A 12,291-nucleotide genomic window follows, 5' to 3' on the forward strand; every position below is an offset into this window, starting at 1 on the left:
ATTCGACAGTCCGACAGTGGGAACAGTGTTTCCCACTGTCGGACGATTTCTCCTACTATTGACAGTGGATTAGGGGGCTTAATTAGTGTTTTGAAAATATTAAGGAGTTGTGTGAGAGTCCTCATTTCACTATGGACATTTTTGAAATTTGCCACTTGACAGTAACCCTACAAGGGTCCATGTGAAATTTTACATTGAACAGTGGCAGGCCTTGAAAATCGTGGGTTGGGTGGAAATTAACTTTTTTAAAACCATAGGGTTTATATGAGACAGATTTTGAACGGCCATAACTTTTGATCCGGGAGGAGTTATGGGGCCAGTAATATATCAACGCGAAGCTCGTTTTGAGCTCTATAACAAAAACCTACTTTGCTGGTTGCACCGAATTTGGAGGCCAAAATAAAACTGTTTCAATATGTATTATGCAGTTTTATTATTTTATCAAATTTAGGATTTTCAGTTTTTATGATTTTGAGTTTGTTTGTGACCGGAATAGACTTTTTTCATATGACATTTTCAAATTTAATATTTGTAATTATGATGTGCTTTTTTAGACACGTTTTACGATGTAATTACGAAAAATCAGTCAAAAATCAAAAAATACAAATCGTTTTCAGAGAATTTTCGTATTTTATTTATTTCAAAAATCTTAAAATCAATCAACATATCATAAAACTGCGAAATTAGAAAAAACGGAACTGAAATTCGAATTCTAAAAGTTGAAATACCCTAGAATGGCAACAATGGAAAATTTTTTCAGAAATCTGGAAAATACGAGTCGATATATCGTAAAACGGTGAAATTCGAAAAAACGAAACTGAAATTCGAATTTTAAAAGTTAAAATACCCTAGAATGGTAACAATCGAAAAATTTTTCAGAAATCTGAAAAATACGAGTCGATATATCGTAAGACGGTGAGATTTTTAAAAACAGAACTGAAATTTGAATTCTAAAAGTTGAAATACCCTAGAATGGCAACAATCGAAAAAATCTTCAGAAATCTAGAAAATACGAATTGATATATCATAAAACGGTGAAATTCAAAAAAGCCTAAAATTTCATTTATAACGCTCCTACAATGTTTAATATCAAAATATCCCCCAATTTTAATAACATTTAATTTGACCCCTCAATTATCTATCCTAAAATTTCATTGAGAAATTTATAATGCGCTTATAATGTTTAATATCAAAATACCCCTCTAATTTTAATGAAATTTCATTTAACCCCTCATAATGAGTGAGGAGGGTTTATATAAATGAGGAGAAGGGTAATTTTGGTATTTTAGAAAAAGTCATGGGTATTTTTGCTTAGAAATAGTGAATTTGGGTATTTTTGCTTGAAAATAGTGACTTTGAACATTTTTGCTTAGTGGGAGGGTATTTTGGCCATTTTTTATAATTTCCCAAAATAATTTAGGGTGAAGTTGACCGGACGAACATGTGAATATAACCCAGTCAAGCCCGATATGATATGAGTTTGGTTTTAATGAGTTCGAATTTAAATTCAAACCTTAAGTTAAGTTTGAGGTATGCTCATTTTATTAAATTTGTGAATTTGACAAAATTTTATTTAAATAGGTTAAAATAAAATTATTTTAATAAAAATAAATCTAAATAATATTATTTTGATGATTTTAATTTAACATAAATACCAAAAATTAAGATTTCGAGATTTCTCTATTTTAAGACTAACTCAAACATAGATTTTATAGATGACTAATCACTATCATATAGGCCAAACGACTATTTCCCACTCAAGGTATGTTGTAATGATAAGTTTCTATCTTTTAACTATAGAAACACCAAATACCCACTCATGACGGGTTAAATTTAACAGAACTCTAACGTCTAAAAATTTTATCTCTTTTTACCCCCCTAAACTTTAAAAACTAAAATTTTCCCTCAGCCGAAGTTTTAAAAAATGGCAGTTTCACCATAGGGTTTGGTTTTGAAATCTCCGACTCCATTACCGACGACCTCTCCCTCCCGAAGCATCCTCTCCTTTCAGCGATCTCTTTCCTCCCATTTGGAGGGTCGATCGGCGTCGGAGACGCCTTGGGACACGAAGAACTTCCTCGGGGATCTGGGAAGACGACGGCTTCGTCTTCGTCTGGGAAGACGAAGAACTTCGTCTTCCTCGACGAAGTTCTTCGTCTCTTAAGGCGTCTATGATGTCGATCGATCCTCCAAATGGGAGGAAAGAGATCGTCAGAAGGAGAGAATGCTTCGGGAGGGAGAGGTCGTCGACAATAGAGCCGGAGATATCGCTGGAGATTTTAAAACCAAACCCTAGGATGAAACTGTTATTTTTTAAAACTTAGACTGGGAGAAAATTTTAGTTTTCAAAGTTTAGGGGGGTGAAAATAAATTATATTTTAGTTTATTTTTTAATATTATAGAGAAAATGACGATTTTATTCTTATCACTATTATTTTTAATTGACTATGGGTGGATATTTGATGTTTTCATAGTTAAAAGACGTAAACTTGTCATTACAGCATACCTTGGGTAGGAAATAGTCGTTTGACCCTATCATATACTCTTACTTAAGAGAGTATGAATGATACAAAAAACGACTCAAAAAATATTAATGATTTCCTACATACAGGGTTATATACTATACCCACCAAAATCTTTAAAATTGAGGTTTTTTATATATTCTCATTTCAAAATCTATTTAAACACAAATTTTACAGGTGATTCGATATATTTTAATTATATTATTCTAATATTATTACCCTAATCAATTCAATTGTTTCTTTGATTAGGTGCCCGTTATGAATTTATAATACATTAGCTTAAAAAATATATTTTTTTTTCTTTATCAGGAAATAATAAAAACCACAAACCTAGATTTTATTAACCATGGTTGGTTTTAGAATGCAGTTTAACTAACCATGGTTACTTTGCTTGGTTAAGACTTTAATAAAAATAATAAATATTAAAAAAAAGCCAACTGGAGAAATCCTGTGAGAGTGACAAATTTTCAATCCTATATATTGAAGGAGAGAGAGCACATTATGTAATTTCCTGTGTTTCTGTGATATCTTGAGGTTGGTCTTGCTGGAACCATAAGCCCACAGACGGGTACATCTCGATCGTCCGATACTGATCATAAATCGGCTGTCATCTTTTACTCAATTAAGGATCCTTTAATATTATCAACAGTGTCTGTGCAAGTTATTGATCTAATGGGTTGATTTTGATTTTAGATTTATGTTCAATATCACAGACTAATATAATACCTTTTGTGTTTTTGCTATCTGGGTTTGTGGTTTTCGCATATTTTATTGAGTTTGTTAGCCTTTGTTTTGATTTTTGATTTTGTTTTTTCTATGCAGGATTTTGATTCTCGTTCGTTCATTGTGAGACTGAGGTAGAAAGATGCGTTCAGTTTTTTTAATGAGGAATTCATTTCAATCCAACAATCTTGTTATGATTTGATTCATATATATGTTTGGTGGATGATTTTAATAAGGGAGTTTTTGACTTATATGGATGTTGAATTTTGTTTTTTGTGTTGTTTTATAGAGAATGTTGATTGGTATTGAGTGTTGTTGAGAATTGATGAATGGATGAATAATAAGGTTGATAAGTGTGTTGAATGATATTGTTTTGTGCAGTTTTAAATGGCATCATTGGTTGCTAAGGGAAGTAGTATTGGTAGTTATCAAGTGTCTCCTCTGATGTCGGTTCAAGAAAAAGGCAGCAGAAATAAGAGGAAGTTTCGAGCTGATCCGCCTTTAGGTGAAATGAATAAGGTTATACCTTCAGGTCAAAATGAGTCCCCAACTTATGAATTCTCAGCAGAGAAATTTGAAATCACCCCGGCTCATGGACAAGCTAGTGCCTGTGACTTTTGTGGTGTTACACAAGACCATGCTGATGGGTTAAAACTGGACCTTGGATTGTCTACTGCTGTATGTTCATCTGAGGTTGGTCCAAGCCGACCTAGAGAAGAAATAGAGGCAGAGGAGTTTCAAGATGCTGATTGGAATGACCTCACAGAAAGTCAGCTAGAAGAACTTGTTTTGAGCAATTTGGACACAATTTTCAAGAGTGCAATAAGAAAAATTATTGCTTGTGGCTACACAGCAGAAGTAGCTACAAAGGCTGTCTTGAGGTCTGGCCTTTGTTATGGTTGTAAAGATACTGTTTCAAATATAGTAGATAACACCTTAACATTCCTTAGAAATGGCCAAGAGATAAATTCTTCCAGGGAACACTATTTTGAGGATTTACAACAGCTGGAGAAGTATATACTGGCAGAACTGGTTTGTGTTCTTCGAGAAGTTAGGCCTTTCTTCAGTACTGGGGATGCAATGTGGTGCTTATTAATTTGTGACATGAATGTCGCTCATGCATGTGCAATGGATGGTGATCCCTTAAGTAGTTTCTCAAGTGATGGAGCTTCAATTGGGAATTCATATGTTTCCACCCAACCCCAGGTTAAAACAGAGGCAAAAAATTCTGAAATGAGTCTTCCGAATCCCTGTAAGCCAGTTCCTTCAATCTCTTGTTCTCATTGTTCTCAATCTGAGGCACCTGCCATGGCAGGGGTTCCAAATATGACAAAATCAAATTCGCTTGTTCTCAGTGGACTTTCAGAGAAAGAGAGCTCCAATTTGATGTCTGATGCTGCGGATAAAACTTTCAGTGCTGCAGGAACATCTCAATCCACTGTATTGGAGGAAAAATTTGTGGGTAGTAGAAAGGTACATTCAAGTAGTACCAAGAGAGAATATGTGCTTCGTCAGAAGTCTCTTCATTTGGAGAAACACTACCGAACATATGGATCTAAAGGATCCTCAAGAGCTGGGAAACTGAATGGTTTGGGTGGCTTAATCTTAGATAAGAGACAAAAATCCGTGACTGAGAGCACTTCTGTCAACATAAAGAACACTTCCTTAAAAATAAGCAAGGCCATTGAAGTACATCAAGAAAATGGGAACCACAATCCATCGACCACTCCTGGACCCTCTTCACCTGTAGTGTTTACTTCAGAAAGTTCTAATGCCAGTTCTAATGCCATTTCTGCATTGCCTAAGACCAGTATACTATCCACACTCCCTCCAGTTAGTAATCCATCTACTTTTCCTTTAGCCAATAACCTGTCTTCATTATCATCTGCTGATACAGAGCTTTCTCTTTCATTGCTTACCAAAGGTAACTCTGCTCAAGTTCCTGTTAGTGCTAATGCAGATGGACCTAATGGTAGTTATGCTGGTATACAGTATAATAAGTCTCTGGAACAGTGGGTTCCTCAGGACAAGAAGGATGAGCTGATTGTAAAGCTTGTTCCACGGGTGCAGGAACTGCAGAATCAGCTCCATGAATGGACTGAGTGGGCTAATCAGAAGGTTATGCAGGCTGCTCGACGGCTCAGTAAGGACAAGGCTGAACTTAAGACACTGAGGCAAGAGAAGGAGGAAGTTGAACGACTCAAGAAAGAGAAGCAGATTTTGGAGGAAAACACTATGAAGAAGCTCTCTGAAATGGAGAATGCTTTGTGTAAGGCCAGCGGGCAGGTGGAGCGAGCTAATTCTGCTGTGCGTAGGCTTGACGTAGAGAATGCTGCCCTGAGACAAGAGATGGAAGCAGCTAAATTACGTGCAGCGGAGTCAGCTGCAAGCTGTCAGGAAGTATCAATGAGAGAGAAGAAGACACAAAAGAAGTTTCAATCATGGGAGAAGCAAAAAACTTTGTTCCGAGAGGAGCTTGTGACTGAAAAAAGGAAGGTTGCACAGCTGCTACAGGAACTAGAGCGAGAGAAAGCTCTACAGGAACAATTTGAGGTATGCTTCTTAGAAGTTCTTTTCCTTTTTTTCTCTTTATCCTCCTTTTCAATGTTAAAAGAGACCCACTTAACATATTGTAATAAGTGTACCAGCCACTTTCTAAACTTGCATGCATGTAGATTTTCTTAGATGTAGTGTGCAGCCATTGCAGGACCTGAGGCGCTAGATTGCAGGTTGACTTGATTGGATTCTGCAAAATTTAATTTGTTGCATGTTGTGGATGGTCAATAAAGATTGTGGCAGTGCCCCAGAAAAGAATTTGATGATGGCAGTGAATAGCATCTGATTAGTTTTTATCTGCATCAGTAATTTAGGAGTTTCAAGTTGAATTTGTTATTCTTCACTGTCTAACTTCTACATGCTGGGGATCATGTGCATTTAGTGTGCCACTTTGTCATCATACAACAATGTTGGACTAGTTGCTTAGTCCTATGCAAAGGCAATATGATATGGTAAGTGCCCATGCAAATCAAATATGATAGATGGGTGATGCAGATATTAATAAGTTTATATATTGAACATTTTCTTTGTTTAACTTGTGCCTAATCATTCAATTTAGACTCAAGAGTCTCAGCATCCAAGTTTTGATGAAGTCAGAGGCTAATTTTCTATTTGTTTGAATTTATAATTTGCTTGCTTTCCCAATCATATATCTGCATTCTCAAACTCTTCCCAAGTATCTTTCGCTTTCTTTCTAATGTTTTAGGACCGTTTTCATTTTTTGGCCAACCAAAAGTCACATTTGAAGATAAATTTTGAACCATGTATCAGATGCTTGAAAGTATGATGTGAATATGTGTTGTACGAACTGAATCAGTAGGAAGTGTCAATTTGAAACTGCTCTTATGCTTTGGAGCTATGGTGATTGAATGTTCCAACAAAGTGCCGTTTCCACTGTCAACATGTGCTATTAGTAATTATGGCTTTTACTGCTGGGCCTTTACTCATTGAAAGGAAAACTATCTCAGGCTCGATGGCAACAAGAGCAAAAGGCGAAGGAAGAATTACTTATGCAGGCCAGTTCAATAAGAAAGGAAAGAGAGCAGATTGAGGCAACAGCTAAATCTAAGGAAGATATGATCAAATCAAAGGCAGAAACAAATTTGATAAAGTATAAGGATGATATCCAAAAGCTCGAGAAAGAAATCTCTCAATTGAGACTGAAGACTGACTCTTCAAAAATTGCTGCACTTCGGAGGGGCATTGATGGGAGCTATGCTGGCAGACTTAGCAACATCAGAAATGACCCAATAAACAAGGAGTCCCAGACTTTGTTTACCTCAGAGGTAGTGACAAAACTATGTGACTTCCCTGGGACAGGCGGTGTGAAACGTGAACGTGAGTGTGTGATGTGCCTTTCAGAGGAGATGTCAGTAGTTTTTCTTCCATGTGCCCATCAGGTAGTTTGCACAACATGCAATGAGCTCCATGAGAAACAGGGAATGAAGGATTGTCCTTCTTGTAGGAGTCCTATCCAGCAGCGCATTCTTGTACGTTATGCTCAGTCTTAATTTTATTTGTGTTGAGTTGAATGTTCTGAATAATGGTTGTCAGACTCCTTTATAAGGAATAATGCATCTGAATTACAATTACCCTTTCAAAAGTCAAGACAATTAGTCTGTTGTACATTGCAAGGTTGATGCTTCTGTGTTTTCCTTTCCCATATGTGTAATGGGAGCTTGGGCGGTGTCTATTGTTTAAGTCTCAATCTTAATATGAGGCAGCTCACAATTTACTGGCCTGTTTGTGTTCTCCATTATATTTAATGTTATGAATGAAAGTTGCATTATTTGTGGTACAAATTTTTTGTTGCTTCTTAATTTTCATATTAAGCTGAGATGAGTTCATCTTTCCCCCTGGCTTCAGGCATTCTGAATAAGTTTATCTTTATGATTTGGTTATTTAAATTCAGAATAGTTGAAGCAATTTTTCCTGTGTTCTGACTTTATTTAAACTTGAATCATTTTTGTTTTAACAATGTCTTGGAGAGCTCATATTTATGTTATGACAATTAGATCATATTGATCTAATGGTTGAATCGTGATTCAATATTATTTATACAAAATTAAATTTATACGGGTTTTTAAAATAAATTTATGACAGTTAAATCATATTAACCTAACGGTAAAATCGTAATTTAACATTATTTACGCGGTTGAATCTTGAATCAATTCAGGGCAATTCCATTTTCGGAAATTTGTGATTTTTGGTTTATTTATTTTGGGTAGTAGTTGGTTTGCTCGTCACCGTCAATGAATGAGCCGCGCATGGCATGAACTAACTCCCCTATTCATAGTGTTTTTCTCACCGGTACCAAGTGAGCCCTGCATCTGTATTGACTATCTTGTCCTCACGATTTTTAATTATTTGCTTTAAAAATATTAATAAATTATTTTTCTAAATTTGATTACTTTTTTTTCTTAAAAAAAGTGTTTTTGAGATATCTCTTGAAAAATTATTCGATGGGTTTCTTCCTTTTTTTGAATCCATATATTTTTAATTATTTATAAGGAAATAGATAAATTAAAATTTTTTTTATAATAATATTTAACACAATAAACCATCTTATAAAAAATATGAATAATATTATATGTATATATTTTTATATATAATTTAAGTATATAAATAATATGTTATTATATGATTATATATTACTTTATTTTTTATTTAAAATTATCGTATTATATTATGATACATTATTTATTTACCTAAATTAAAAAAACATATACACATTATTTTATTAAAAAAATCGTCACATTGTGAAATTTAGAGTTAGATTCTATCCAAACCTATTAGAATTTGAATTCAAATTTTAATTTAAAATTATTTAATTATACAATAATATAATATTTATACATTTAAATTATATATAAAAAATATAAACACCTAGTTTTATATATTAGTAATTAAGTTATATATTAGTAATTAAGTTTTATAACTTTATAATTAAAATCCTGGACTAAGGAAAATGATTTATAAATGGTGTCGCTTTTCCAAGTGACTAGATCGTTGCCAGTCTCCTCCTCTGTTGAACGGCGAAACCCTAGAAAAACCCTCGCGACTTAAGTAAGTTAAATCTTATACTCTTCCTGCTCACAACAATACGTGAAGTAAAGCAAATGGTAGAGAGCTACGTGGTCGTGCATAACATAGCGAAGCGGCACAACGTGGGGACATTAGCTCGAAGCGCGACGGCCTTCGGCGTATCGGAAATGATTCTTGTTGGACGCAGAGATTTCAACGCCTTCGGAAGCCACGGATCCACGTCTCACGTTAACATCAGACACTTTCACTCTCTAACAGACGCTCGCCAATTCCTCAAGTCCAAAGATTGCGATATTTGTGGAGTCGAAATCACTCACGACGCCGTCGCTGTCAATCAACACCCTTTTAAAAGAAGCACTGCATTTCTTCTTGGAAATGAGGTATTGGTTCATTTTTTTAATCCAATTTAAATCATTTTATAAGGTTTTATGATTATTTTTTTGGAATTGGAAATCTTGGCAACTTTGATCCTGAAAGATAAAGAGACTGTTTGGTGGCTGTTCTTTCTGGAAGTGTTTGTTTTTCTTATATGTAAAAGCTAAAATGATGAAAATGACGTTGCTTGGTGAAACGTTTTCATAAAACTATTAAAATTGTATGTTGGGTTTTTTGTCAAACAAAGTAAAAATACATTTTTATTGTTTTCAACACTTTTTATAATCATTTGTGAACCTGTTAAAACATATCTTATAAGTTAGTAAAATATATGCATAATTTTATACATTATCTATCTAGAGTAAAACTGCATGTTCCAATATTTCTTACTTTTTTATCCATACAAAATAACCTGCCAGCATGTAAGTAAGTGATTTTGATGCGAAAGGAAAAAGTAAATAATTACATCACCTAATTATATGCTAACATCAGTTTGTGTGGATAAGTTCGTAAAAAATGTTTGCAGTTGTAGATTTATCATCTATTTAACTATATATTAATATAATTTCTTGTCTTTTGAGTTAATTTTTAACATTATCAAATGAAGATATTATGATTTGGACTTGTGAGCTGAGTAAAAGATTAAAATCACGGTGGTATTTTGATGATTTTATCTGAGTAATGTTTAAAAAGAAGAACATGTGTCCAGAATATATTAGTTACTTCATTTATGTGTTATTTTCTGTAGGGCACAGGCCTTTCTGCTAAAGAGTGTGAGATATGTGATTTTTTTGTCTACATTCCCCAATATGGCAGTGGCACAGCCTCGTTGAATGTTACTGTTGCTGCTTCTATTGTTTTGCATCATTTTGGAGGTAATTTCCTTGCTATGAAATGTTTACTTGAAATTTAGTAGGGTACACTCACCAACATATGCTGGTTGGGTAGACTTCCTGCAATTGATTTCTGTATGAGAGTAACATTGTGTAAATAGTTTTACCTTTTTGTATCTCAGTTTTTTCTGTTTAAAGATATATCATCTTTGTCATTTTGGTTGATTGTTCATATGCTTTGTTGAATTTTAGATCTTGGTTTCTGTTTATTTTTTCAATTGGTTGCTTCACATCTATTGTATTTTGATTTTGATTGCCCTCTGCCAATTGTAAACAATCAGTACTAGCCAAACGAGAGTGTCTGTTACTAATTTCACGACTGAGGAATCGTTTTGTGGGATTGCAACTTGGCCATTTTTCTCATGCAATCTATTTCAGTTTGGGCAGGCTTCTCTGAGAGAACCCGTGATGGAAACAAATTTGTTGTAGCTGAAAGACCCGTAAAACAGATGAAACGAAATTACTGCACAGAGACCACAGATTCCATAATCGAGGAGCGAAAATCTCGAAAGGAAAATGCTTCTAATGGGTTCTTTGATGAGAGTGGAACTGAAGCTTTGTCTTCTAATCTTCTGGCTGCAGTGTTTGGTCATGACGAGTGACCGAGCTTGCTACAAAATTTTTGTTATTAGTATTGGGCTCATTACAGGGCAGCAGTCTATATTTTCTCAACTATTCTAAAGAGGGCAGCTAGCAGCTTTGATAGCATCAGCAAGACAGTGGCTGCTAAAAGTCTTAGCTAGAGAAGGTGCTGCAAGTTTAGCCTGTGAGTGTGTCTTGAATCTGCCATGAGGAACTGGTAATATTCAATGCACTTGCGTTGATTTTGCTTGGATTAGCATTTCATGGAAGTTGTAATTGGAATGATCATTTATTCTTATTTATTTGATAATGATATGAAAGTCGATTGCATTTTTTTTTTCATTTTTAACAATTTACTACTCATGTAGATTTCAACTTGAAGGTACTGAGTAACAGTGAGAATTAGTGGGTCAAGGTGGGGCTGTAATTGAGCCGAGTATTGTTGGGCTCGAGCTTAGTTTGATAAGCAAGTTGCAGGTTCTCACTTGATTAGGAATTGTTTACTCCAGATTGATTTGAAAAATTATAATTAATACTTGTAGTCTATATATTTATAAATTACTTCTCCTATTCAAAGTTACTATTATGAAAGTTGAGTAATGTTTTAAAGCTTTCTATTTTTTTAGTTGTAATTCACTTCTTGTGTAGATTTGAAGATACCTTTTTGCCGGAGAGAATTTGTGGGCTAAGGGTTGTAATTGGGTTGAGCTGCATTGAGTATTGTTAGGGATAGGGTAGATGCAGGACTTTAGCTTGGGAGTTGTAGGTTTAAACTAGGGGTGTTCAAAATTATCTGATAACTGAATCGAATTAATTTTTAAACTGAAAATCCAACCGAATAGGTTATTCGAAAAATCGGTTCGGATACCGGTTCAAAAATATATAAAAACCGAATTTTTGGTTCGGTTATCGATTTGCCTAATTTTCAAAACCAGTTAACTAAACTGAATTGGTTTTTAAAAAATCGAATAAAAATTTAATAAAATATTGAATAAATTTTCAAAAAATTAGAAAAAATAATAAAATAGGATAATTTTTTAAAATTCAAATAAAAATTTGGTTAACCAAAAATTCGGTTCGATTCAAAATCGGTTACTCTTTAAATCGGTTTAGTTTCGATTCTTGATTTTTTTTAAACCAAAAATTTGGTTCGATAAAAAAATGGGCAAAGCGGTTCGGTTAACCGGTTTTGAACACCTCTAGTTTAAACTCAAGATAGAAATTATTGAGTTGATTTCAATTCTAGTGGTTGAATCGCATATCATATAGTATATCAAAAACTTAAATTTTTTGCATTATGTATTCAATATTGTATCGTGTTGTACAATACAATTTTTTTAAAAAATAATAAAATATAAATAAAATAATAAAAAAAATCTAATTGATATGTCATCAATTTGAAAAGTATTACAAAAGTCCTTAAAAAAATTAAAATTTTTCATATACATCTTTATTACATCATTATTTTTTTAAAAAAATGTGTCATTTCGTATTGATAACATGCATCATATTGTGTATTATAAGATATTAATAACTATGATTTTGATTTGAAAATTTACATTTTTATCTTATATAGCTTATATATACTTATTAAT

At 33.7% G+C, this 12,291-nt stretch overlaps 2 protein-coding genes across 5 annotated transcripts; both read left to right on the forward strand.

The window, feature by feature from the left end:
- The first annotated feature begins 2,948 nt into the window (after window positions 1-2,948).
- Window positions 2,949-7,603, forward strand: LOC123211390 (putative E3 ubiquitin-protein ligase RF298). Of its 4 annotated transcripts, XM_044630080.1 has the most exons (5): window positions 2,949-3,090; window positions 3,345-3,379; window positions 3,627-5,798; window positions 6,184-6,253; window positions 6,770-6,835. In XM_044630080.1, the coding sequence occupies exons 3-4, from the start codon at window positions 3,633-3,635 to the stop codon at window positions 6,226-6,228; spliced, it is 2,211 nt and encodes a 736-aa protein (XP_044486015.1). In that variant the 5' UTR covers window positions 2,949-3,090; window positions 3,345-3,379; window positions 3,627-3,632; the 3' UTR covers window positions 6,229-6,253; window positions 6,770-6,835. The 4 variants fall into 4 exon arrangements, with proteins under 4 accessions (XP_044486015.1, XP_044486014.1, XP_044486016.1 ...); XM_044630079.1 differs by lacking the exon at window positions 6,184-6,253 and having other exon boundaries at window positions 6,508-6,835; XM_044630081.1 differs by lacking the exons at window positions 6,184-6,253; window positions 6,770-6,835 and adding an exon at window positions 5,944-6,177.
- Window positions 7,604-8,802: 1,199 nt separating this feature from the next.
- Window positions 8,803-11,287, forward strand: LOC123210517 (uncharacterized tRNA/rRNA methyltransferase slr0955). Its single transcript, XM_044628916.1, has 3 exons — window positions 8,803-9,226; window positions 9,970-10,096; window positions 10,493-11,287. The coding sequence occupies exons 1-3, from the start codon at window positions 8,921-8,923 to the stop codon at window positions 10,714-10,716; spliced, it is 657 nt and encodes a 218-aa protein (XP_044484851.1). The 5' UTR covers window positions 8,803-8,920; the 3' UTR covers window positions 10,717-11,287.
- The last annotated feature ends 1,004 nt before the right edge of the window (window positions 11,288-12,291 follow it).

The sequence above is a fragment of the Mangifera indica genome, chromosome 3 (genome assembly GCF_011075055.1).
Source record: "Mangifera indica cultivar Alphonso chromosome 3, CATAS_Mindica_2.1, whole genome shotgun sequence".
NCBI lineage: Eukaryota > Viridiplantae > Streptophyta > Magnoliopsida > Sapindales > Anacardiaceae > Mangifera > Mangifera indica.